A 23,799-nucleotide genomic window follows, 5' to 3' on the forward strand; every position below is an offset into this window, starting at 1 on the left:
GAAAAAAGACAAAAAGGAAAAAAAAAAAAAAGACTCATGATACTTTTGGCTCTAATGATGAGGACATAGTGACAAAACACTGAATAATAATAGTTATAAATCACACTGATGTGTCGAGTGCTTATTCTGTACTAGGTGTTTTAGGCAGTTCCTCTGTATTATCTTGTATTCCAACACAGAACAGTGTATGAGGAGGTAGGTATCACTGCTAACACGCCCATTTTACAGATGACACTGAGGCCCAGAGAAGTTACGTGATGACTTCCCAAAGCCACACAGCTCATGTGTGGTTGAGGCTAGCTTACACCTGGTGCCCTCGGCTCACTGGGTTCTTTTCCCATTAGTCATAGTTTGCCAGCCTACCTGTTCAATATTCTTGGCATGTCACTTGGTGTAGTTGGTCCAACTATTGACTCAGATTTCTAGTCTTTAAATAAGCAGAGAATCAGCCAGATTTATTTTTGTTATTGTTTTTCATTCTATAGATCTTCAGGGTAAGCCCAAAGTGTTTCTTTCTGCCTCTTATACTTCTAAGACTCATCGTTTGCTTGCCATATAAAATCTGTGTGTGATTTTTGTAGTTTGTTCTCTAGTTGGGTGGAGTTGAACACAGTTTCCATGTGCCTCCAAGGGGCACTCACACAGGAAACAGTTTGGGTGCGCCCCCTGCAGTTTTGCAGTGAGGCTTCCCTGGTTGGATCTTGGGGCTTTGTTGAGGTGTGGCCCTGTGGGGTGGGTGTCAGGTGGGTGTCAGTAACACTGTGTAACCTAGAATAGGTTATGCCTAAATGAACCAAAAGGCAGAGAGACTTCAAACCTTGGCTTCATTAGCAAAACATTCAAAACAAAATAACTTGTCATTAACCAAGCTACATCGAGTTGAGGGAGTGTCACTGCTATTTTCATTTTAGGTTTGGTATGGAGCTTAATGCTACATACGTGCCAGTTTCTGCTTGTCAGCTTCCAAAAAGCCACTCTGGCAATTTTGCTTGTGTTTCACCAGTCTGTGTAGCACTGAGAGGAATGTGCCTCTGTAGTAACAGATTTCAGCTGAAGAATCATAACAATATCATCTAGGGCCCTGGATTGCCTGTTCTTTGAAAGTAATAACCTATTTTCAGTATGGCAAACACCTGATGGAAGATAGCTTATTTTATGATCACGTTGCACTAACTCTGACCTAGTAAACCGTGATGTTTGTTTTGTTAGCAGCTACAACCTTTCAAAAGTAGGCGTCCATATGATGAAATAAAAGGAGAGGGAGTCTTTGTTCCAGTTTAACTACCTCATTTTATAGATGAAGAAACTGAGTCCCAAGGTCCCCCAGTGAGCTGGTGACAACATGACAGTGTCAGAGTCCCTCCTGACCCCTTTTTAAACTACGTGCAGGTTAGTGTTGAAACAGTGAGGTGATGACACTTAGGAAATCAAGATAGTAATGCTCCCAAGTGCCAGAAACACTGATCATATTTTTACAATTCAGTGTGGGGACTTCACTGTGTTGATCCCACCACATCTTTGGGGGTCTTTCGAGGGTCTGGAGTGGGTGTATTGACAGATCTCCTCATGGTCTGCAAAGACCCTTTAAAGATCCAGACTGTGGGCTTCAGACCTGTGCCTCAGACTTCACTGTCCTTTTCTGCTCCTGTGACAAGTGAGCCGGAGTTTGTTAAAAGTCGCCTTGATTAAAGGAGACCATCGAGGGCTTTTTCTTGCTCTCAGTAGGAATGACTTGCGGTTGACCACATCTACTTGACACAAGGTGTTTAACATCCACCTAGTGGTAATGCAGCTTCTTTCAAATGACGAAGGTAAGTCCATCTGGAAAACCCTTCATGGGGGAATTCTTGGCAGCTGAAAATGCACTTACTATTCAAAGGAAACATTTTTATATGCTCCTCGACTGCAAAGTGGTACCTATGTTTGCTAAAACAACACCAGGACTGTTAAAATGGATCCGATTGCTTTAGTAGTTATGTTAGTTATCATAATACAACTTAAGGGCTTTTTTTTGTTCATAAAATCTCTCTAAAAGTGCTGTTGACCTCTTCTCATCAAACTCTTCTGTAGCTATTTTTTTTTTTTTTGTCTTTTGTCTTTTTTCGTGTCCGGCAACGGATCGCAACCCTCAGTGTCGCACCCGTACTGGACCGGGACCGGCAACGGGATCACAACCCTCGGTGTTGCACCCGCACCTCGCTCAGCCAGTGAGCGGGAACCGGTCTGTATGTGGGATCCGAACCCTCGGCGGGAGCGCCACCGTGCTTCCCAAGCGGCGCACTGTAGCAGTGCGCCACCAGGCCGGCCCTTCTGTAGCTATTATACATAATACCAGTGTCTACAAACAAAAAAACATATATGCACTCAGTACTTTAAAAATTCAGCCTTTCTTATGAAATAAAAACAAAATACAAAAGTAAGGGTCAAAGGAGTCCATTAGGGCATGATTAGGGGCATGATGCTCAAGACTGGGACTGCTACTAACCTGTACAGCCCCAGAACCCTGATGGGAATTTCACCTTGATTCAGAAGAGGCCTTCATGATCCCTCATCTGGGGCTCAGTTGCTCATGAGCTGCAGAAAATCCAAATCCATCTTTGCATATGGAGAATATGGCTCCTAAACTGAAGAAGGGACATTGCATGGAACTCCTCCTGTAGCCGAGTTCCTGTAATCTGAACGGGTATATCTTGGAGGTATTGACTGTAGTATGAAAACCTTACTTCATCTATTTCTTCATCTCTGTAGGAATGCATGCATATCTTCTTGGCATACCTTTTGAATTTAACTTCCATATACCTTCTGGGCAAATTAAAAACCACAGCTTGCATAGTTGTGTCATCTATAACGTTAGAAATTTTTAGTGTGAGACTTTTAGCCAGTTTATTATTATAGTTTATTAAAAAGTGGTATGTTAAACTTGTAACTTTTTTCTTATAAAATTTATTACATATTTAAAGATATTTAACAATGAAATTTCACTTTTGGCTCCAGTTCCAAGTTTATTAGAATCGATTTTAAAATATAATTGAGTGGAAATGAAAAATAAAGTTTAAAAATTGCTTTTCTGTTCTTTTAAATTCACTAGTATTAATGAACAGTAGCTTTCACTTATCAACGTGGAAATTGGACTTCAGGAGAAATTTTGGTTTTTATATATTTAAAAAATGTATATATTGAATATTGCTGAATATAACTGAAAAGTTCAGGATGTTTATGTATTAATGCCCGCGTGACTGAGACATTTGCTTCTGTGTACATGCCAGCTTTTAGCTCTGATGTTGCCGTGGCATCTCTGCTGTGTGTGGTTTTGCCTGGTACACATAGATGGCTATCTTCAGGCTTATGAGCCCTCGATCCAGTACATGCTTGCCATGTGCCTGTGGCATTCATGAGCATGGCTGTTGATAAAACAACTATTCTTGGGCTACAATCCTCAGAATGTGAGTGATGATTTTCAGCTTTTAGTTAGAAGAACTTCCAGATGTCTAGAAAGAAGCCCAGATATATATTCTGTATTGGTGTGGCTTTCACAGTAAACACAGCTGCTTAGATCTGAGGGAGGCATGTCTGCTACAACTCCTCTGGGGATGAGGTCGCATGAGTCCATGGGGCACCACCCTCTGACCTGACCCGTTACACCATTGCAACGTGGCTTTGGCATGGGGCATGTCAGGAGAGGCAGGCTTACTTGCAATAGGTTGTCAGAAGCCAGGTCTTCTGATAAAAAAAGAAATAAAATTATGGCTGGCTGGTTAGCTCAGTTGGTTAGAGCTCAGCCTGATAACAACAGGGTCATGGGTTTGGATCCCCATACCAGCCAGCTGCAAAAAAATAAAATTAGTCTAAGTAAGATCCAAGTGCCATTCATGTTACCTGATGCTTCCCAAAAGGTCTTCAAAAATGGTATAGAAAAAATAAACATAGAAAACAAGAGCTGGCTGGTTAGCTCAGTTGGTCAGTGCATGGCGTTGTAACACCAAGGTCAAGGGGGTTTGGTTCCCTGTACCGGCCAGCTGCCAAAGAAAAATTAAAAAATGCTGTAGATATTTTAATGCTCCCTGTACTTCCTTTTTTTCAATTTGGCAAGCTGTTACTGTTATGACAGTGTGCTTTTGGGAATTCATGATTAATGATTACATTGATTATGTGCATGATTAATTATGTTAAATGAATCAACCATTCAACAAACATTGAATGAGCAACAACAAAAAGAATTATTTATTGAGCACCTGCCATTGGCCTGGCAGTGACCTGGTGCTGGGGTGACGTTGGCGAACAGGAGAGAGTGGGCACTTCCTTCCAGAACCTCGTAGTTCGGAATAAGGAAGGACAGACAGGAAACAAACGAACAAGCAAACAGACACACAACTGGGAATTAAGAGGAGTGCTGTGAAAGAAAAAGGCGTAACTCCGGGGGGGCGGGGAGGCATGACCCGTGGAGCTGGGCTGTGTTTTCACTGCTGTGTGGCTGCAGAGTGTGACCACCATGCATGACGTAGTGAGTCTGGAACCCACTGTTGTGCCTTTGCCAAGCTTTGGGAAAGAAATGCCTTTTGCCAAAGAATCCCCATTTTCATTTAGCAAAATGGTCAATTCCTTTTGGGTATAGCAGATTTGAAGTTCTGGTGTAGCCAAATGCATGAGTGGGGTTCTTTTTAAAATATCACTGTCATTTGTAACAGTTTCACCTCCATTCACTTCTCATCTGACTGAAACATCACAATTGAAACGTAGACCCTATTCGATTCCAGGCTTATATGCTGATTATGAACTGGAATAATTTGGGGTTGGACTGAGGCATTTTCTTCTCTTGTTCGTATTTAATGTCAGATGGTACAAATGCAGACACCATACCACTCGTTTGGAGAGCTTGATGAAAAGCTGTCATCTTTCCTTATTACATATTCTTTTATTCTTATTCCCTGCATGTTTATTAGGGTCTTTGTCTGTCTTGCTTGGAGAATTAATATGGCGCTGCAAATTGCAGGTAGAATTATCAGGAGAGCCATGTGTTTTCCCCTAGAGCTTTGTGCTAAGGGAGAGCTTCGTCTCCCTTGTTCAATTAGAGAATGTTGTTAGGGTTTGTGCCACTGTGTATGGCACATGTGTGCACACTCAGAGAACAAGGAGCGTGCAAACCTGCTGGGTAAAGGTAGCACCTTCTAGCAAACCCATGTGAGTTTTTAAACAGTGTGAGTTGGAGGTGGTGGCTTTGTTTCCTCCTGTAGCACTTCTAATCACCATTTTTCTTGTTCTTATTTTATAGATCCTTTTTGGCAAATAGTAAAAAAACATTAAAAAACAAACATCCCCAGAGGTCTACTTTTAACAGGTCAGGGTGGTATTGCTGTTCAGTTTATTATTCTGGCTCTTGGGCTCCTGGAGTGAGCTTGGGGTGGTTGTCTGTGACATGCACTTATTTTATAGGCTTGCTGTGTTTTATTGATTTATTCCGTCCGTGGTAAGAAGATACGGGAGGTTTTGCTGTGTTAGTTTGTCATCTTCTGTTGGGATAGAAGGGTTCCCTCAATGATGAGGTTTCAGGGTCTTATCTTAAAGAGGTCATCTCAGAGCTGAATTTGTAACTGTTGTCTTGCATTTCAGTTCATGGCTTGAATTCTTGTGGGTTAACCTTCAATCAACTTGTGTCTTCTTTTCCTTGGTGTATTTTCCCTTTGCCCAATTTCCTTAGTTTTTAGTATTTATTCTGTGTTATAATAGATATTTAACCTCTCACAGTTGTTTTTTGAACTGAGGTGGAGTAGAAATAAATGCTCATGGAGGCATGTATGTGCTTGTGTGTGTGTGTGTGTGTGTGTGTGTGTGTGTGTGTATGTGGTCGGGGAGTAGTGGTTTCTGGAAAGAGGTGAACTAGCTTCTAGTTGAATGAGCCCAGGCCACTTTCTGAGCTTTAGTTTCTTCATGTGTAAAGAATGGACATGCCATCACCTCACAAAATGGCAGTGAGGCTGTGGGACACGGCCCACCTTGGGAGATGGCCCACACTGGGACACGGCCCACCTTGGGGGAATGGCCCACATGGGGACACGGCCCACCTTGGGGGAATGGCCCACCTGGGGACATGGCCCAGCTTGGAAATGGCCCACCTTGGGACATGACCCACCTTGGAAATGGCCCACCTTGGGGGAATGGCCCACCTTGGGACATGGCCCACCATGGGAGATGGCCCATCTCAAGTGGCACACAGGCCATGGATACACTCAGGCTCTTGCCCTTGCCCTGTGGTTCTTTTTCAGAATCACAATTCTCCATTTCAGTATTTCATTAAATTGTCTATTACTACTTGCTTGTGCCATTTACTGAAGGTTATTTTAAAAACCACAAAATGTAAAACAGAACATTAAAATATTATTTCAAATAAAAATACCTTTATACCTGAAGGGAACCTGGTGTGCAACTTTGCTTACACCTTGAGGTCAGCTAGGTTCAGCTGACCTGGCTGCACGGTTTGTGGTTTGGGGACTTTTTGTTGCAGTGGCAGCATGTTGTGCCCATTCTCTCCCTCTGGGGGGACAGTATAATCTGCCTGCCACGGGGGCTCTTTTGGCCCTGATCCTCAGACCCTATTGAGGGGTCCTGGGGCTGAGGTTGGGGGACCCTGAAGAATTGGCAACCATCAGAAGAGATTCAGTCTCATCCCAGGTTCATTCTCAGTTTAGAATGTTCTGGAAACACAGTCTCGGGAATTTAGAGGAGTGGGGTCCATGAGGCAGTGGCTGGTCCTCTCATGCTTGTACACTCACATGTATGTGTGCTCTCTTACTCTCTGTCTCTCTCACTCTTGGTTTGTCTTCTCTTTTAATTTGACCCATAGGAAGGATCAGGAAGGGTTTTCCTACCTGGGATGATATGACATAGTCTTTGGCCTTACGGCAGCCCTGTCAGTCAAAGTCCAGCTGGAATGTGGCCATTGGCATCAGGCCCAGAGTGGACGTTCCTGATACATAGTATTATTGGTGCCCAAATATTTGCCACTGCTTTGTACTGTCTCAAGTTTGGCCATAGAGTAGCAGGGAGTTGCGGCTCCCCATGTACTGGAGTAGATGGGCCATGGCCCTCCCCTGACATGCTGGCAGGCTACAAAGACATCCATTGGACACACCACAAGCTCTGTTTCTTTTTAAACTGAAATTTTGAAAGTATCTCCTACCCTGTATTGGTCAGGACAGCTGCACTGAGTGGGATTATAATCCCCAGCTTGGAATTCCCGGTGCCAACCTTGCCTTTCCTAGGGACAGATGCCTGAGAGTGACATCGCTGTTCTTGCCCCATGAATGTATCTGTGGAAACTGGGACAAGAGTCCTCCTTCAGTTCTTGGTTTCATATGGTTTCTTGAACACTTTGGCATCAAATAAGAAATAAAAGTCACTGATGTTTTTCCGGGAATGATTACTGGATATGGGGTTCCAGATATTAAAGCATGTCTGTGTAAGGAGGTGGCTCACACATCCCAGGGCACTGTGCTCAGAGATGGTGTGGCTAGGTCAGCTCTGCTGAGCAGTGTAGCTTCACTATGCTGTTAAAAGGACACTTGATCTTAGCCTGCAGATAAATGGCCCTCCCAGGATGACAAAATTGTTAATTCACTGCTCAGTATGTCTTCTGTTTTGGGCTTTTGAGAAAAGCTGCTTCTCTGTGTCATGTGTTCATTTGGATTTTAAGTAGGGGACCATATAATTTATTGATTATACCTAAGTAGGCCAGGACATGGTGTAAACTAGGATACTACATCCCCTCTTATTGTAGGTAACTTGTTTTTTTCTAATCTGCACAGTTTCTTATAGCTTGTTCAGATACTTCAGCCTTGTTCTTGTTTTATTTACTGAGTGTAGCAGCCTGAGAGAATGTTTACCTTTCCATCAGGGAGTTTGGGAGGAGATGGGATGGGTCCTCAGCCTCCTGGGGCTGACAGGGCACATTGCGGGGCTGGTTAACCTTGACATATAAGTAGCCCTTGGAGCAGGCAGTAGAGTTGTGCAGACACTTGGTGTTATGGGCTGTATTGTGTCCCCCCAAAAATTCAGATGTTGAAGTCCCAACCCCAAGAGCACCTCAGAAAATGACTATATGAGAGGCCTTCAAAAAGTTCATGGAAAGATTCATATTATCCTAATTTCAGTTTTCCACAAACTTTTTGAAGTACCCTCATATTTGGAAACAGGACCTTTAAAGAGGTAATTAAGGTTAAATGAGGTCATATGGGTGGGTCCTGATCCAATATGACGCTGTCCTTAGACAGAGTCATAGACAAGAGTGAGATACCAGGGATTTGGATGCACAGAGGAGAGGCCGTGTGAGGATGCAGTGAGAAGGTGGCCGTCTGCAAGCCACCGAGAGAGGCCTCAGGAGAAACCAAAACTGTAGACACCCTGATCTGGGCCTTCTAGAGGTAATAAATTTGTTTTTGAGCCACCAGTCTGTGGTATATTGTCATGAGCAAACTAATACACTTGGCCCAAGAGAGGGAACAGCCGCAGTCCTAGTTCTGGAAGTGAATACTGTGCTCCTTCACTGGAACAGTGTGAAATATTGTTGTTGAGCTTAGGGACTTGGCAAGAAACGGTCATTACAGTGGATCCTTCTGTGTATGGCCATGAGGTTGGACAGTTTGTTATTAGGGTATGGTCAAGGTTCATTCACCTGGAAAGGGGTGTGCTGGAGCAGGCTAAGCAGACCCCTGGCAGGATTTCTGGTGAGGAGGGGAATGAGAGGGAACAGGGTAGGCATGGGCTGGAGAACCAGCCAGAACAGTCAGGTGCAACCAGGGCGAAGGTGGGTGCCATACAGATGGATGCATGTGGACCAAAGCCCAGTTCTTTGCATCTCGGGTTTTTTTGGAGAGAAGGAGGTGGAGAAATAAGAATATCTCCTGTCGCTGTGACAGTGCCGTCAATCTCGGAACTGCAGAGTGGCTGAATTCCTTTTTGGGACCCTGGACAGGGTCAGGTACATTGGAATGAGCGCTTGAACAATCCGTGGACATGAACTGATGAGTGGTCGACCATAACTGAATGGGGATTTAAAAGGTAGGAGCCGACATGACAATTGCTTTTTCAACTCTGTTCTCTAGAACATTCTGCTGCCTTAAGATTGATTGGTTAAAGTAGGATGACAAGGGATTCCACAAATGGTGTATAAATAGAGCAGTGAACTTGGAATCAGGAAGACCCAAGTTTATATCCTGAGTCTTTCAATTAAAGGCTGTATGATTTTAGACAAATTGCTCCAACTTATAATTACATATATAATTTCCATATATGTAAATTCATTATGTTGTTTAGGAACATTAAATGAGATAGAGATGTAAAAATATCGAGCACATAAGGTCCTCATTACACATCAGTTTCTTTCTTTCTTGGGCATGCCTGTAAAGGTTCACTGAAATTGTTAGTGTGTGTCTTACTCCCTCCCCCCCACTCAAGAGCTATTCTTCTTAGTGGCCTCTTTGGCACCTGTCACTGTGCCTTGTACCCAGTTGCAATGGACTGAATGTTTATGTCCCTCCCAAATTCATATGTCAAAACCTAATCCCCAATGTGATGGTATTAGGAGGTGGGGCCTCTGGGAGATGATTAGATCATGAGTTTGGAGCCCTCATGGTTGGGATTAGTGCCCTTATAAAAAGAGACCTGAGAGAGATCCACCATGTGAGGACACAGCGAGAAGGTGCCATTTATGAACAAGAAAGTGGGCTCTCACCAGATACCAATTCTACCAGATCCTTGATCTTAGATTTCCCAGCCTTCAGAACTGTGAGAAATAAATTTGCATTGTTTATAACTCACCCAGTCTATGATATTTTGTTACAGCAGCCTGAATGACTGTATATGCACTTATTTATTTATGAAGGAAGAGGCCCCAAAGGTCAGTGATGTTTGGGTTAGTTACATGTGGATTCAGAGAATGTTTGAATGGGAAATGCCCTGAGATATCTTTGCAGTCCAGTGATCTGATCCGTAAACCTGTCATTGACATGTAGATTCCTGTACTTCACCCCTTAGAATGCTGATCTTTCAGGTCCAGAGTGGGGCCCAGGAGTCTGTATTTTTTAAAAGTTCCCCGAGTTATTCTGATGATGATACGGCAGTTTGGGGAAGGACTTATGTAGTCAACACCTCAATTTAAAGATGAAAGACTGGCGATTTAGCTCAGCTGGTCAGAGTGCGATGTTATGACACCAAGGTCAAGGGTTCGGATCCCCTTACTGTCCAGCTGCCAAAAAAAAAAAAAAAAAAAAAAATACTGAGGTGGTGGATATGGAGGTGTTTCTCACTGGCTGTGTTGGCTGGGCCCGATGTTCACGCTAGGGCAGACACACAGAATATCTCTTTACCATTTGCATAAAAACCCAAAGACACTGAGTGAGCCACCCATTGCCAGCGCTTCCTGACTTTCCTGTGATTTTTTCTTTTTTGTTCTCCATGCCTCTTGCTACCCCTTTCTTCCCTTCTACCCTCTAACCATCCTGTACTTCATTCAGTTCATGACTTTGATCTGATTCTTTTTTCTTCTTATGGCTTCTTTGTATGAGTGAATCTGGTCGTTAGTGTTTAACTGACTGGTAACTGGGCTGGAGCGGGCTACAGAGGTTGCCTCACCGACCCTGCTCCCAAGTCCCCATCCGAGCTCGGGTAGGAGGCGACCGGCAATATGAGTGGGCAGATATTCAATTTATACATGAGGGGGCGCTAAGGAGCCCATTGCACTGCCCTGAGATGCTGCTGACTTGACTTACCCGTGGCTTTTCTCATAATTCTAATGCAAGATTGCAGAGGTGACCAGGCCCAATTTCGCTTTGCCTGGACCCCAGATGGACTTGCTTCCACCCCAGCTGTGCCCTTGGTTTCTCCTGCTCCTGGGCCCAGGAAGGCAAACACAGTGCAAACTCCCCGCCGCTCCTCCTCGCTGTCTGGTCTGTCTCTCCCCCACACCTTGCTGACCTGGGCACATTCCCTGAATTCACTGCATTAGCGCGTGTTGTTTCTGCAAGAATGAGCCTCTTCCCTCCTCCAGCGCAGCGACTCTGACTGATGGCTGCTACCCAGCATTTGCCTGCCCTCAGTATCTGCCAACATTTGACAGAAGCCCCTCCTGCCTTTTCTCTCCTCACATGTTTCTAATTCACTTTGTCGGCCATCACAGCTAGACAAGTACTTCTCTAGAGAAAAAGTCTTCTGAGTTTCATTTAATCTCTGATTTGTAATTGAGTTGTTACTTATCTTGCTCCATTTTATGATTACCTTCGCCTTTCCAAATTACCTTAAACTATGTATTTTGTTGACTTTGAAGAAATAAATCTCCCCTGCCCAACACATATACGTATTTTAAACAGCTCTGAAAATGGGATGCATATTACATATCAGAGGGTCATAATTTACTTGGCAGTTTTTTCCCCCCTTAATGGTACATGATTTCACGCATCATCTTCAGTCACTGGTTTTGCAGGATCTGTGTAAAAGGCCTGTAAATTAAAGCCAACTTGAGTTGAAATTCAGAATTTTGTGACATTAAGATAGATGGCTGCCAGTATGCCTAACTCTTGAGAAGATAACTATTTTCCAGCAAAATGTGATGATCTGCACTTTGAATAACGTTTGGTAAATCATTATGCCTTATGAGATGCTCTTTCTTTTATGACTAGAGCTGCTATAATATTAAACAAAGCCAACACACATTAAGGGCTCTGTTTAGTCTAAGCCTACAGCTACAAAACCCCATTTTTGGGTTTCTGTTTCGAAAGAATTACGAAGTAAATAATGCAGATTAATTCCCACATCAGAACTATGAAGGGTTCCAGTGCTTTTATCCATAGATCTTCTTTCTTTGAAGACAAAAAAAAAAAAAAGTACATTTTAGCTATTGACGCCTTTCATGTCTTAGTACAAAGCAGGTTGTGCTCTACCTAGAAATGAGGGTTAAGTGTTTTCATCCATTACCAAAGACATTTCTTCTGGGGTTTTTTTTTGGCATACTATCCCTTTCTTTATAAGAAATTTATCCTATTGAGAGCCATTTAATTTGTTCTTGCAAAACTCATTTTGGAGTAATGGAAAATTTAGGTTTTCTTTATCAAATGAATATACAACTAGTTGAAAATAATTTTTTGTACTTAGCTGCTGAATGGAGTTCCACTGAAGGTTGGTCTCGTACCTTCACTTCTTTTTCATTATGTAACTTTTCCACATGGCCCAGCACCTGTTCCTGCTCTCTGGCCAGCTTGGCCACTTTACTGTGGCCTCCTGCATTGCTGAACCTGAGAAGACACACCCAGGGCCCCACACTCCTATGGAGTGCTTGAGAATCAATGTAGGGACAGGAAGGCTGTGGCCTTGGCAGGGGTCTGAATGATCCATCCACAGAAAGTAAAGATGATGGGTTGCCTGAGAGTAACTTAGTTCCCCAGCCTGTCATTTTCCTTGTTGAGCATTTTTGTGGGGTGAGTGCCACAACTCTCAGGTGGCTTATGAGCATTGAATGAAGACTAATTTTGATATTAACAAAGTCCATAATTTGATAGACAATTTTTCTTCTTAAAATCATGGTACATGCTGAAATGGAAATAATTTGGGGATTACCCAGGACCCTTCCTTTTACCATGAGTAGGAGGTTGACCCTTCTAGTCTCAGAAACTTTTTGGGGGCTGGCCTGGTGGCGCACTGGAAAGTGCGCCGCTTGGGAGCACGGCGGCGCTGTTGAGTGTTCGGATCCCATGTGGAGACTGGTTCCCGCTCACTGGCTGAGCGTGGTGCGGGCGCAACACCGAGGGTTGCGATCCCGTTGCCGGTCCCTGGTACAGGCGCAACACTGAGGGTTGCGATCCCGTTACCGGTCAGTAAAAAAGACAAAAAGGAAAAAAAAGAAAGAAACTTTTTTGGATCCTTGCCTGTTTTCCTTACACTGTCCTTTGTCTCTGAGCATATGGGTTGGGTCTTTTTTCTTAGCTGACCCAGGTAACTGAATAGAGACTCATCCCATAAACTATCCCAACAATACCAAGTGGGATAAGGCAGTTAGTGGCTTGAAAACCAGATTAAAAATCAAAATAATATTACTGAGTATGGGAATGGAATAGAAGAAATAAAACACAGTAAGAAAAAAGCAAATAGACAGACTTACCCAATATAAAAATGAATCAGAAATAATGCTATACAAGCATGGCTAGAAATCATCCGTCGGCTGTGATTATCACAAGCTAAACATGAGTCACCTTGGTAATGTGCGCACACGCTCATGTGTTTTTAAAGCAGTCATCGCGTTAAGATGTAGAAATAGGCCACGACTTGCTAGGAGAAAGTGCATGTAGTGATTTACAGAACAGTACCTTTCCAATGGCAGTTAAACTACACAGTATACCTTTATAAGACAAATGGGGTATTATTATTATACATATATAATTTTATATATTTATATATGGCATATAATTGTCATATGTAACATTTACCTATCATGATGTGCTTATGTATATTGTAATTGTCATATATACTGTTTGCCTGTCTTGGTTTCCAAAATCTGGAATGTTTTTTGTCAGATAAAAAGTCTATGTCAGCTAAGAAAAAATGTACTTTTTTAAATAGTCAGATGATATTTTAGTTTAAAAAGTTATAGTAGTTTTTTTTCTTATAATTGATTATAAAAATTCCATCAGTCTATGGAAAGATGTTTCTGATAGCTGCAGACTTAGGGATTGGTGGAAATAGTTCTTCTGAATCTTCTTGGTTCTAGGATCTGTTGATGTGGTTGTAGGTCTCTAGGCTAATTTGGATAAAGTTGAGGTTCAGTGGCTTTTTAAGATTGAACTAAAAACTATTTTAAGGAAAAGAAAAGCCTTTATTGGTCACTGACGTGGGGATCACCTCCAAAATACGGTGATGGTAGGATTGGCTGAACGAGCGAGTGACCCATACAGCCACCCAAGCCCAGGGTACAGAAATCCCTGCAAGTGAGGATTAATGCTCTGTGGTCAGCAACTTGCAATTCTTAACACTTTTCTCTTTGAATTAGTGTTTTGTAGGTGAAGTGCAATGTGATGACAGGCACGCACCGGGGGCTGGGAGCCTCAACTCACTGGCAGTCACCCCTCCCTCTCTTGGTTGCCTGCTCCCTGCCTCTTAGTGCCCTGACCCTGCCCAGTCTCTCCCTCCCCACTCCACCCTGTGTGACTGCCCAGGGCAGTGGGTGATTGCATCAGTCGGGGAGGCTTGTGTTGCACTGAGGCCATCTGCCCCTCTAGGGGGCCTGAGCGTGAGGGCTGTGTGGCCTACAGCTGCAAGACAGGTGGTGAGCATCCTCACCCTGGCTGGCAGTGATGTGGTGCATTCAGTGGGTAACTAGGCAGGGGCCTCTCACCTATGCTGGATCTAGGTCCCAATTGTGCCCTGGAGTGGAGGTTGCAATACCCTGGGGATCACCTGTTTGCCTGGGTTGGGGTTACAGAAGTGTGGGAAGGGGATAGTGACTTCCTCAGCCTGGGTGAGGTCTCTGCATTTCAACTTTGCCCTGGACCTTGAAAATGATGGAGCCCCTTGAATGAGGATGATGGGTGCCCACAGAACCCCCCTTCAGAGTCCGTGCTTGGTCAGTCTGCTCTCGTGGGCCCTTGGGCATGCTGCACTCTGACCACAACCCACGTCATGCTCATTTATCCACAGCATTCAAGAACACTCTGGTGGCCTGTGTGTCGCCATCTTTGCCTCAGAATTCCTCCACGGGCAAGGTGGTTTCCACATGTTTCTGTGAATTCTGCAAATGGTCAGATCAGCAAGGTGGCCCTGGGACTTTGTCTTGGGTGTGTCCCATGATGACCTTGGCAGGGTCTAATTGTGTTTAGTTTTTCTGCAGAGAACTGTTATATACCTCAAAGTCATTCTCAGCAGTAGCCAAGCAAATCAACACTCGCAGACACTTAGACCTAGGAATGCAGTAGGTTTCAGCAAGGTGTTTAAGAAAATCTCTCATTATGTCTTTGTGGATAACATGGAGTGATATGGACAAGAATATAGTGGCAAGCTGGATTGTCTGCTGTATTCATGAAGTGCTGATTAATAAATCCAGGTCACTGTGCTCTTGAGGAGTGATGAGACTCCAGTACTGGTCAATGCCTTTGATCGGTAGTATGGATAAGGACTGAGGATGTGCAGATATCAAACATGTGGGTGTCCTGAAGCTGGACAAGAGAACAGATGTGATTGATGCCACCATTAAAGTCTGTAGCTTTGAATGATGGGCTGTGTCACACAAGAATATATTTAATAGGACATACTTAGATTCAAAAATTGCATCTGAAAAATAGAATCTTTGGGGGTTTAACTTCCTATAAACTTAACAAGCCAGCATACTAATAGAATTGTTTAAAGAAAAAAAAAAAGGCTGTGCCAAAATGACTTGAAAACTTATCTCCACACAAAATCATGCATACGAATGTTTATAGCAGCTTTATTTGTAATTGCCAAAAATTGGAAGCAACCAAGATGTCCTTCAGTAGGTGAATGGATAAATTTCAGTATATCATACAATGAAATATTATTCAGTGATCAAAAGAAATGAACTATCAAGCCACAAAAACACACAGAGGAAAGAATCTTCAATGTATATTGCTAAGAAAGAAGCCAGTAGGGAAAAGATACATACTATGTGACATTCTGGAAAAGGCAAAACTGTGGAGACAGTAAAAAGATCAATGGTTGCCAGGGGCTTGGGAGGAGGGGGATAAATAGGTGTGGAGCACAGAGGATTTTTAGGGCATTGAAACTATTCTGTGTTTTTCTATAATGGTAGACATTATGCTTTTGTCAAAACCCACAGAACTGCAACACAGAGAGTGAAGCCTAATGCAAACCCCGTGGTTTAGTTAGTAACAATATATCAATACTGGTTCGTCAGTTGTAGCAAATGTACCACACTAATAATGCAAGATGTTCATAATAGGGGACTCTGTATGCCAGGGAAAGATGTCTGTGGGAACTCTCTGTACTATCTGCTTACTTTTTCTGTAAACCTAGAACAGTGCTAACAAAATCTATTAATTACAAAAGAGAAAAAGCTGTAAATTGGTGACAGTCCTTTGAGTTCTCTTCATGTGATGGCAGGTGGACAAAGAGGAAGAAACTTGTGGCTGAGAGTCATTTGGCAGAGTGGTAAGAGCCGGCTTAGAGCCAGGCCACCTGAATGCATGACATGTCCTGCTTCTCCCTAGTCCTGGAGCTTTGGGCAAGTTTCTGAGCCTCTCTTTGCTCATCTGTAAAATGGGAATAATGGTATTACTCATACGATTGTTAGGTGGAGTAAACAAGTGAATACATATAAAGCTCTTAGAACAGTGCCTACTTTCACTAAACAGCTATTTTATTCATCCAGAATTTGATTGTGGAGGGCAGAACTAGTGCCCTGGGGTGGAGGGAGGCAAAGGTTAAGGGCAAACTTTTTAACTCCTAGGCTCTAGTCCTGTGGCTCTCATGCATTTCCCTTTGCATTTGCTGTTCCCCAAACTGGAATGCATTTGTCTCTTTTCCAGCTGGCCAAGTCTGACATCTTTGGGAAATCAAAGTTTAGATGCCGTCTCTGACTTCCGTATGCAGTTACCAGCTCTCTTTGCTCCTACGGCATTCTGAGTAGTGCTCAGGTTAAACATAGCTGTTTACCCGTCTACTTTCGTGGCTCCGCTGGGGCAGGCTGGGATTGAGTGGTCAGATGCTTGTTCCTGGAATGAAACAGAATTCCTTCTCTCCCCGCAGTAATAATAGGATACTGCAGGAAATTGGGTGCTGCAAGAAATGGTGAGCTTCCTGTTGTGAGATGTATTTAAGTAGAGGTGGGCGATTCCAACCAGAGGGACTCATGGATCCAATGAAACTGTAAACCAGATGACCTCTGAGCTCCTTGCAGCTCATGATTCTGTGACCGTGTTTCTCCGAGTTGTGTGACAGAGCGCCAGCATCAGTCACCCACGTCTAGCAGACAGGGATTGTTTTTTTGATGTCTTATAAGACAGTTTTCATGTAAAGATTGGTTGGAAGCAACTGTGTTCAACTACTTTTTAAAGAATAAATTTTGATTTCATAAAGTTACCAATTCAAAACCCTCATTTTCCTTTGAGCTTTCAACTTTAGCTGACAAAACGTTTTGTTTATAAATTTGGCAAATTTTAACAGTTGTTTTGAAGAAGGTCTTTGGTGAATGATTAGTTTCATGAAAAATTTGAATTATACCCTTTGAACATTTAAAGCTGCATTTGTAAGTTTTATATTTTCTATGTCCCTTCAAAGAACTTCACTATCAAAAGTTACTAAGGTAGGGCCAAAGGGTTCCAGAGCCAACTTGGTGAAAACAACTGCAAAAGAAGGGGAAAGAATCAAGCATTGATCTTGCCTTTTTTTTGAGCTGCATCTCTCAGGTGATCAAAATTTGATGAGGGGAAGTTTCTCTTTATAGATGTGATCCGCTAATACCTGAAGCAGGAATGAAAGGTTTTCATCTCCGCATAGCCCCTGAGGAATTAATCGCTAGGCAGTGATTATTAATGGCTGCTAATTATTAATGGCTTGCTAATGTAACAAAACTTCGACACCAGACACCCAGCCAGTACATGCCTCCTGATGGAAATACATATCAACAACTGTCATGGGGTTTTACAGGAAAAAAAACCCCAAAACCTAAGTCTAATCAAGCCTCTAGATTCAACTGCCAATTTACAGGTCACACAAAGGATAGAGGAAAATGTTAAACTAAACCACAAGAGTTTCTGAATGATTCCCAGAATCTGGAAAACTTTATTGGGCAAATGAGTCTGTTTCTTCCACAAAAAAAATACCAAGCATTAAAAAAAAAAAAAAAAAGATGACGGGGGCCTATAGAGTTTAGGAACCTAAAATCCACATTTGCCAATTTCAGTGTATGACCTTTACGGATCCTGTTTCATTCTTTGTGTGTGTGTGTGCGCCCGCATATGTGTGTGTGTCCACATGCAAAAATGATTGGGAAAATATGTACGTTGATAGGATATCTGAGGACATTAAGAATTAAAACAATTTTTTAGGTGTGATAGTGGTATTGTTATGTTAAAAAGACATTTATTTTGAAGATAAATAACAATATTCGAAGATTAAATTATATGATGTTTGAGATTTGCTTCAAATAATTTGTGGGGGGGGAGGAGTTTAGTGGGTGGGAATATGGAAGAAACAAGGTTGACCATGAATGGAGAATTGTTGAAGCAGGGTTTTTTAATACTCTGACCTCTCTTTTTGTATGTGTTTGCAATTTACCAAAAGTTTTTAAAAAAACTACTTCAATTGTCTAACAACCCAAGCTCCCCCAAACATTAGGCAATTCCTATAAAATGAATAAATTAAACTCATAAGTGTTTCTAAGATTTTAATTTTAAATCATAAGTCTAAATTATTCAACTACATATTTTAAAGTGGAGCCACGAGACACATTATCTTAAACATTATAAATAATGAAAATATCAAATCTGCACAGATTTTTCTAAATACAGATTATTAATTTTAGGGATTCTTTTTCAGACATTTCCATATTTCATTCTTGAGTCTGAAAGACACAAATCTACCAAGAAAGCAGTGATGTAGTCCCATACAATTTGGCATTACCTTCCCAAGCAATCGTTGGGGTTGCCTTCTCAGCTGACTGAGGATTTTTAATGACCAACAAAACCCTTGGCCAAGATGCCAACCGGACACTTGCCCTGGACAGAGGGGGACATCTCACGTGCTCTTTGGAGTTGCTATAGCAATGCCCTGCCAATGAGGTCTGGCGGCCAGGTCTGTGGGTCTAAGTCTTGTTACCCAGTTTTTTTATTCTTGGAAGTTTGTAATTTCCACTAAGAGAATAACTAATGGCCTTTACTGCTTCAGGTAGTTTTGCATTTATTTGTTTTTTACAAAGACACTTAAATAGATTTCTGGCTGGCTGTAATGATGTTTATACTTGAGAGAACTTTCTATTTCTCCTAAGGCTTTGCCTGACATTGCAAAGAAGATCATTCTAATGAAACATATTTATTTAACATTTGCAGATTCCCCCTGGTGTGGTGTGAGCCAGACTGTGAGTTACAGCTCATTAGTGGTCCCTGAGTCAGTTTAGTGAGTCACAGTCAGCATTTAAACACATAATACAGTCAAATGGAAAATATCAAAAAGCATTACAAGTTGCAAGGATAAATATTATTTTTTGAAACTTTGGTTTTGTGTGTACGTATTTAGATATAAATGAATTTCTTACTGTTGGTCACTACTAAAAATTTTGAAAACTGCCACTTTAATGTGATGTGAAAACTGGGAGAGCCTAGCACACAGATGTGAGGAGTGGCCTCTGAAGTGAAGCAAACAGCAGAATACAACTTTGGTTAAAACAAACATAATAAAAAAAAAAAAAAAAAAAAAAGGTAAGTGGGAGAACAAATTATTTTTGCTAAAGACATAGATTATGGGTTGTAATATTATGGTTATTATTATTATGGGTTATCTTCTATGTCTGCACCTTCTGTCCATGCTCTTTGCTCACCATGTGTTCTCTCTTGATAACACGGTGTTAGGACCAGTGTAGACGATCCATGAATGAATTGTTTTTTAGTGGATGCAAATAATATTAATTAGACCACCTGTTTCAACAGACCTGAGGGGAGGAGTGTGGGGCCTGGGAATCTGTATTCTAACAAGCTTTCTAGGCAGCCAGCCTGGTGGCAGTTGCAGACCACTCTGTAAGAAACACTGACCTGGTCTGTCCACTCATTTTACTGGCCCAGGTCACACACACACAGTCAGCATTAGAACCAGAGCTAGAACTTGGCCACCTTCTGGCGGAAGGCTTTACCCACAGCTTCACTGAGCGCCTCATGTTGACTGAGCCACTTCTCACAAGACAGGTTGTGTGACCTTCTAGTACATGGCCTGGACTTCATGCTTCCTCCCCACCCCTCCTCATCCTAAATCACCCATCATTTCATTTCCCTACTCTGTACCTTTGGCTTTCTCTCTACTTCCTGTAGCATAAAGACCAAACACCCTGACATACCACTTGGAGCCTGCCACAGTCTGCCCCTGCCTCTCTCCTCAATCTCGTCTCTCCCTGCCAGTCTCCCAGCCCTCTTCTTTTGCCTTCTCCTGCTTCTGAGGTCACCCTGGACTACTGGGCATGCCACAGGCACCTCACTCTTCCGTGACTGATCCACTGTTCATGTCGTATCCTCCAATTGGAACAGTCTCTATTTTCCTCTGAATTGCATCCACCTTTTCAGACCAAGTTCAAGTGTCATTTCTATAAAATCTTCCCTGATTTGGAGTTTTGATTTCTTAAAGACTTGCCTTAGACTTTGTTAGCTAACCTGTGTTGACTGGTGAGAAAATAAGTTCACAGAAGTCAATATTTGTGTATTCTTTACTTCTCTATATAGCCTTGTAACCAGTATTAAACATTTGTTAAATTAATTTTTTCTAGGAGATCTGATTACATCAATGTTAATATTAGTTGGCAGCTTGGTCAGTTAACTTGTTGAAAAACAGGAATTTCAACCTCTAGTCTCACCTGAAGGCTGAAAGCTCCTTGTGACTTTTTTGCCATTCCATTCCTGTATAGGCCAAACCAAAAGAAGTACTGCAGGCTTTGTGTGTTGTTCATGGAAAAGAATTTATAGTTTGTTTCCCTCTGGAGAGGAGTTGGACAGGTGGACAAAAGGGTAGTAACTCTACAGAGAAAGAGTTAGCAAACTGGATCCTTATTAACTGCTATTTTTAGGAGATGGGGGCAGGGTAGTCAGAGAAGTGAATATGGCATAAAAGAAAAATGTAAGACAGAGGACGGTACATAGGATCATCTATTGTAGCCACAGTGTCTGTTGTAAAACCCTGCAGTGCTGGCTCTTTAACGCATCATAACTGTTTCAGGTCAGTTCCATTCTCCATCTGCTACCCAGGATAGCAAATCCTCTGCCCAAATTAGAGGTTAGCGTAGAAAGCCGAGCACAAAAGCACACATGGCTTAAGGGCTTTATTTTGTTATTTATTTTGTTTATTTAACTTTGAGACTATTAAATAACTTTCATAGGCTCACATTGGGATGATTTTGAAAAGTGAAGTCGTTATTGAATGCATTTTTTTTTTGTTTCTTTGGCAGGAAGTAAACCTAATTAAAAAGATTAAAATCCTCAAATTGAAGTAATGATTTTTCTGTTTTTCTGTTACAGGTTCCTTGCATTGACTCCATGGAGAGTGTACCACCTGATTTCTATCATGATACTTGGGCGTGTTATCATGCAAATAATAAAAGATATGGTTTTATCTAGAACGAGAGGTAAGAAAACTCAGGTTTCATTTTTTATGGTATTTCATTTTCTGGACTTTGTATTTCTGATTTTCGTGCAGGCATATTAACAAATTAGTCCTTTCAACAGGAGCAAAGTAATAAATTATATAGGCATTGACTTTACTATTGTCAATATAATTATTTACCCATGTTGTCTCTAGTCATAGCCACTGCTCCTGGGTAACAGGTTTGTGTACTGGTTTCTCTCTTGGCTTTAAGTGCTATTTTAAATACCATTATGATGTTTAAGTAGGTTACAGTGAGGATAATAGTTAAATATTTATTACATGCTACATGATGAAGTTGGGCCACTGGCAAATGGACTATTTTACATGAAAATTTTCTGTGCCTCAATGAAGAAAAACAATTTACGGTTTAAAAATAACTAACTGATGGTTAAATAAAAATTTTTAAAGGAGTTAACAAGTTAATGATGATGAAAAATCAATTAATTTTAAACATCAAGTTCAAAAGTGAGATCATGAATTGTTTAAAAAATTTGCATAAAGTATTTTTTGAGTAATTTAGATATATTATAAATCTGAGTCAAGCTTTTCCAAACATGAAGGGCTAGTTTTTGTAAATTTGAGCTAGTTTTTGCAAATGGGCAAAAAACCTTCCTGGGAATAACTGAGCCCATGAACCAAAATGTAATAAGATTGATTTGGTCAAAAATAGCCAAGAGAAGGTTACAATGAGGCATTTAATTTTACTAAATGTAACCCCAAGTGGTGGGATACTTTTGGTTGCAGTCCATGTGGATTGATGTGTATAAGAAGTGCCCAGTGTTTTAGTCCTTTGTGGGAGGCCCTCTCCTCCCTAACACCAACTCAAGAGCAAGGATATAAGCTATTATAGATTCACCATCGTGAGTTTTGTGGGTCTGCTTTAAATCTGGTTCATATTTTATGTCATTACAGTTCTTAAACTAAACCATTGTGTAAACCATTTTTGGAAAGATTGCTTTACATTAGTGTTTCCAGGTTTGAAGGTAATTCCTTTATGCTAGTATTCTTGGAAGGTGCACAGTTTCATTTCTGTGCAGTTCATGCTTTTCATGAATACGTAGGTTTAGATTATATTCTCGTACATGCTTTTCCTTCTCATCCTCTCTTCCTCTCTCTTCCTTTCTGCTCTCTTCTTTTCTATTTTGGAGAACAGACACCTACCTCCCTCACTTTCAACCTTCACAGCCACTTGCTATGATACTTGTTGTTTATCACAGATGTATTAAGGCCAACTTCAGGTGGAGCATCTCATTGCATTAGGGTTTTGTGTAAGGGTTGGTTGGATCAGTCCATGGCGAGTCCCATGTTTCTGTGTTGATTCATAATTGATAGAGGACAGCCTGTTTTTTTCCCAATAGACTGTAATATTTTCACCCTGTAGGATCTCCCTCAGGAGAGTCTTAGAAGATATAACCACTTGTAAGTTTTATCAACAGTATGTTTAGCTTGTAGGGCAAACTGACTCACAAAGCAAGCTGAGCATGTCAATATTTTCAGTGTGTATCAAATTTGGCCCTATTCCAGGCACAGGTTAGGAACAGACAATTGTGGAAGGCCAAGGATGAAGTTCAAAGACTTATTTCTCTGTGAGAGGCCAAGATTGCAAAAAGGACAGTTGTAACGTCTTTGAGCTTCAGTTCTCTGGACCTACAAAGGCCTCCAGTTTCCAGTGTTGAGGCTCGATTGTTACATATACGTGGAAATTTCATATTCGCAAATTGCACAAAACCTCTGCATCGTAAAGATTCAGTCCTTTAAAGAAAACTAAGACTGTAGGGTTGAAAGAATACCAGCCTAGGGCGTCTAATTCTTGAGCTAGTTCATTTCATTTCCTAGTTGTGGAGAAGCCACCTAATAGACTGTACTTGCTTCCAGTGTAACAAATTACCACTAACTTGGCGGCTCAAAATAACAGAAGTTTATTCTCTCATAGTTCTGGAGGCCAGTAGTCCAAAATCAGAATCACTGGGCCCAAATCAAGGTGTTGGCAGGGCTGCACTCCCTCCGGAGGTGCTAGGGACTGGTCAGTTTCTTGCCTCTTCCAGCTTCTGGTGGCGGCTGGTGTTTCTTGGCTTGTAGCTGCATCACTGAAATCTCTGCCTTCATGGTCACTTCACTTTTTCTCTGTCTCTGTCGTCTCCCTGTGCCCCCTCTTATAAGGATACTTGTGATAAGGCATTTGGAGCCTACCTGGATAACCCAGGGTAATCTCATTTCATGATCCTCAACCTAATTTCCAAGGACCCTTTTTCCATATGAAGTGACATTCATGGATTCTGGGGATTGAGACTTAACATCTTTAGGAGGTACTGTACTTCAGGTACTGTACTATCTGAACCTCACTCTCCTGGGAAATGGGAGAAACCGTCCTCGTACCACAGGATGGAATAAGGGCCAAATGGAAGTGTGACGCAGAGGTGCCTTCAGCACAGCAGAGCAGGACAACGTGGG

General features: G+C 41.9%; 1 protein-coding gene across 1 annotated transcript in view; it reads left to right on the top strand.

The window, feature by feature from the left end:
• Positions 1-23,799, top strand: part of FAM134B (family with sequence similarity 134, member B) — a 131,412-nt gene that overhangs the window by 18,976 nt on the left and 88,637 nt on the right. The window contains exons 2-4 of the mRNA XM_008579645.1: positions 21,222-21,328; positions 22,362-22,369; positions 23,185-23,197. Coding sequence (XP_008577867.1) covers positions 21,268-21,328; positions 22,362-22,369; positions 23,185-23,197 — 82 coding nt within the window. The 5' untranslated portion in view covers positions 21,222-21,267. The remainder of the gene's footprint in view (positions 1-21,221; positions 21,329-22,361; positions 22,370-23,184; positions 23,198-23,799) is intronic.

This window comes from Galeopterus variegatus, unplaced genomic scaffold (assembly GCF_000696425.1).
Source record: "Galeopterus variegatus unplaced genomic scaffold, G_variegatus-3.0.2 Scaffold1935, whole genome shotgun sequence".
NCBI classification, from domain to species: Eukaryota; Metazoa; Chordata; class Mammalia; order Dermoptera; family Cynocephalidae; genus Galeopterus; species Galeopterus variegatus.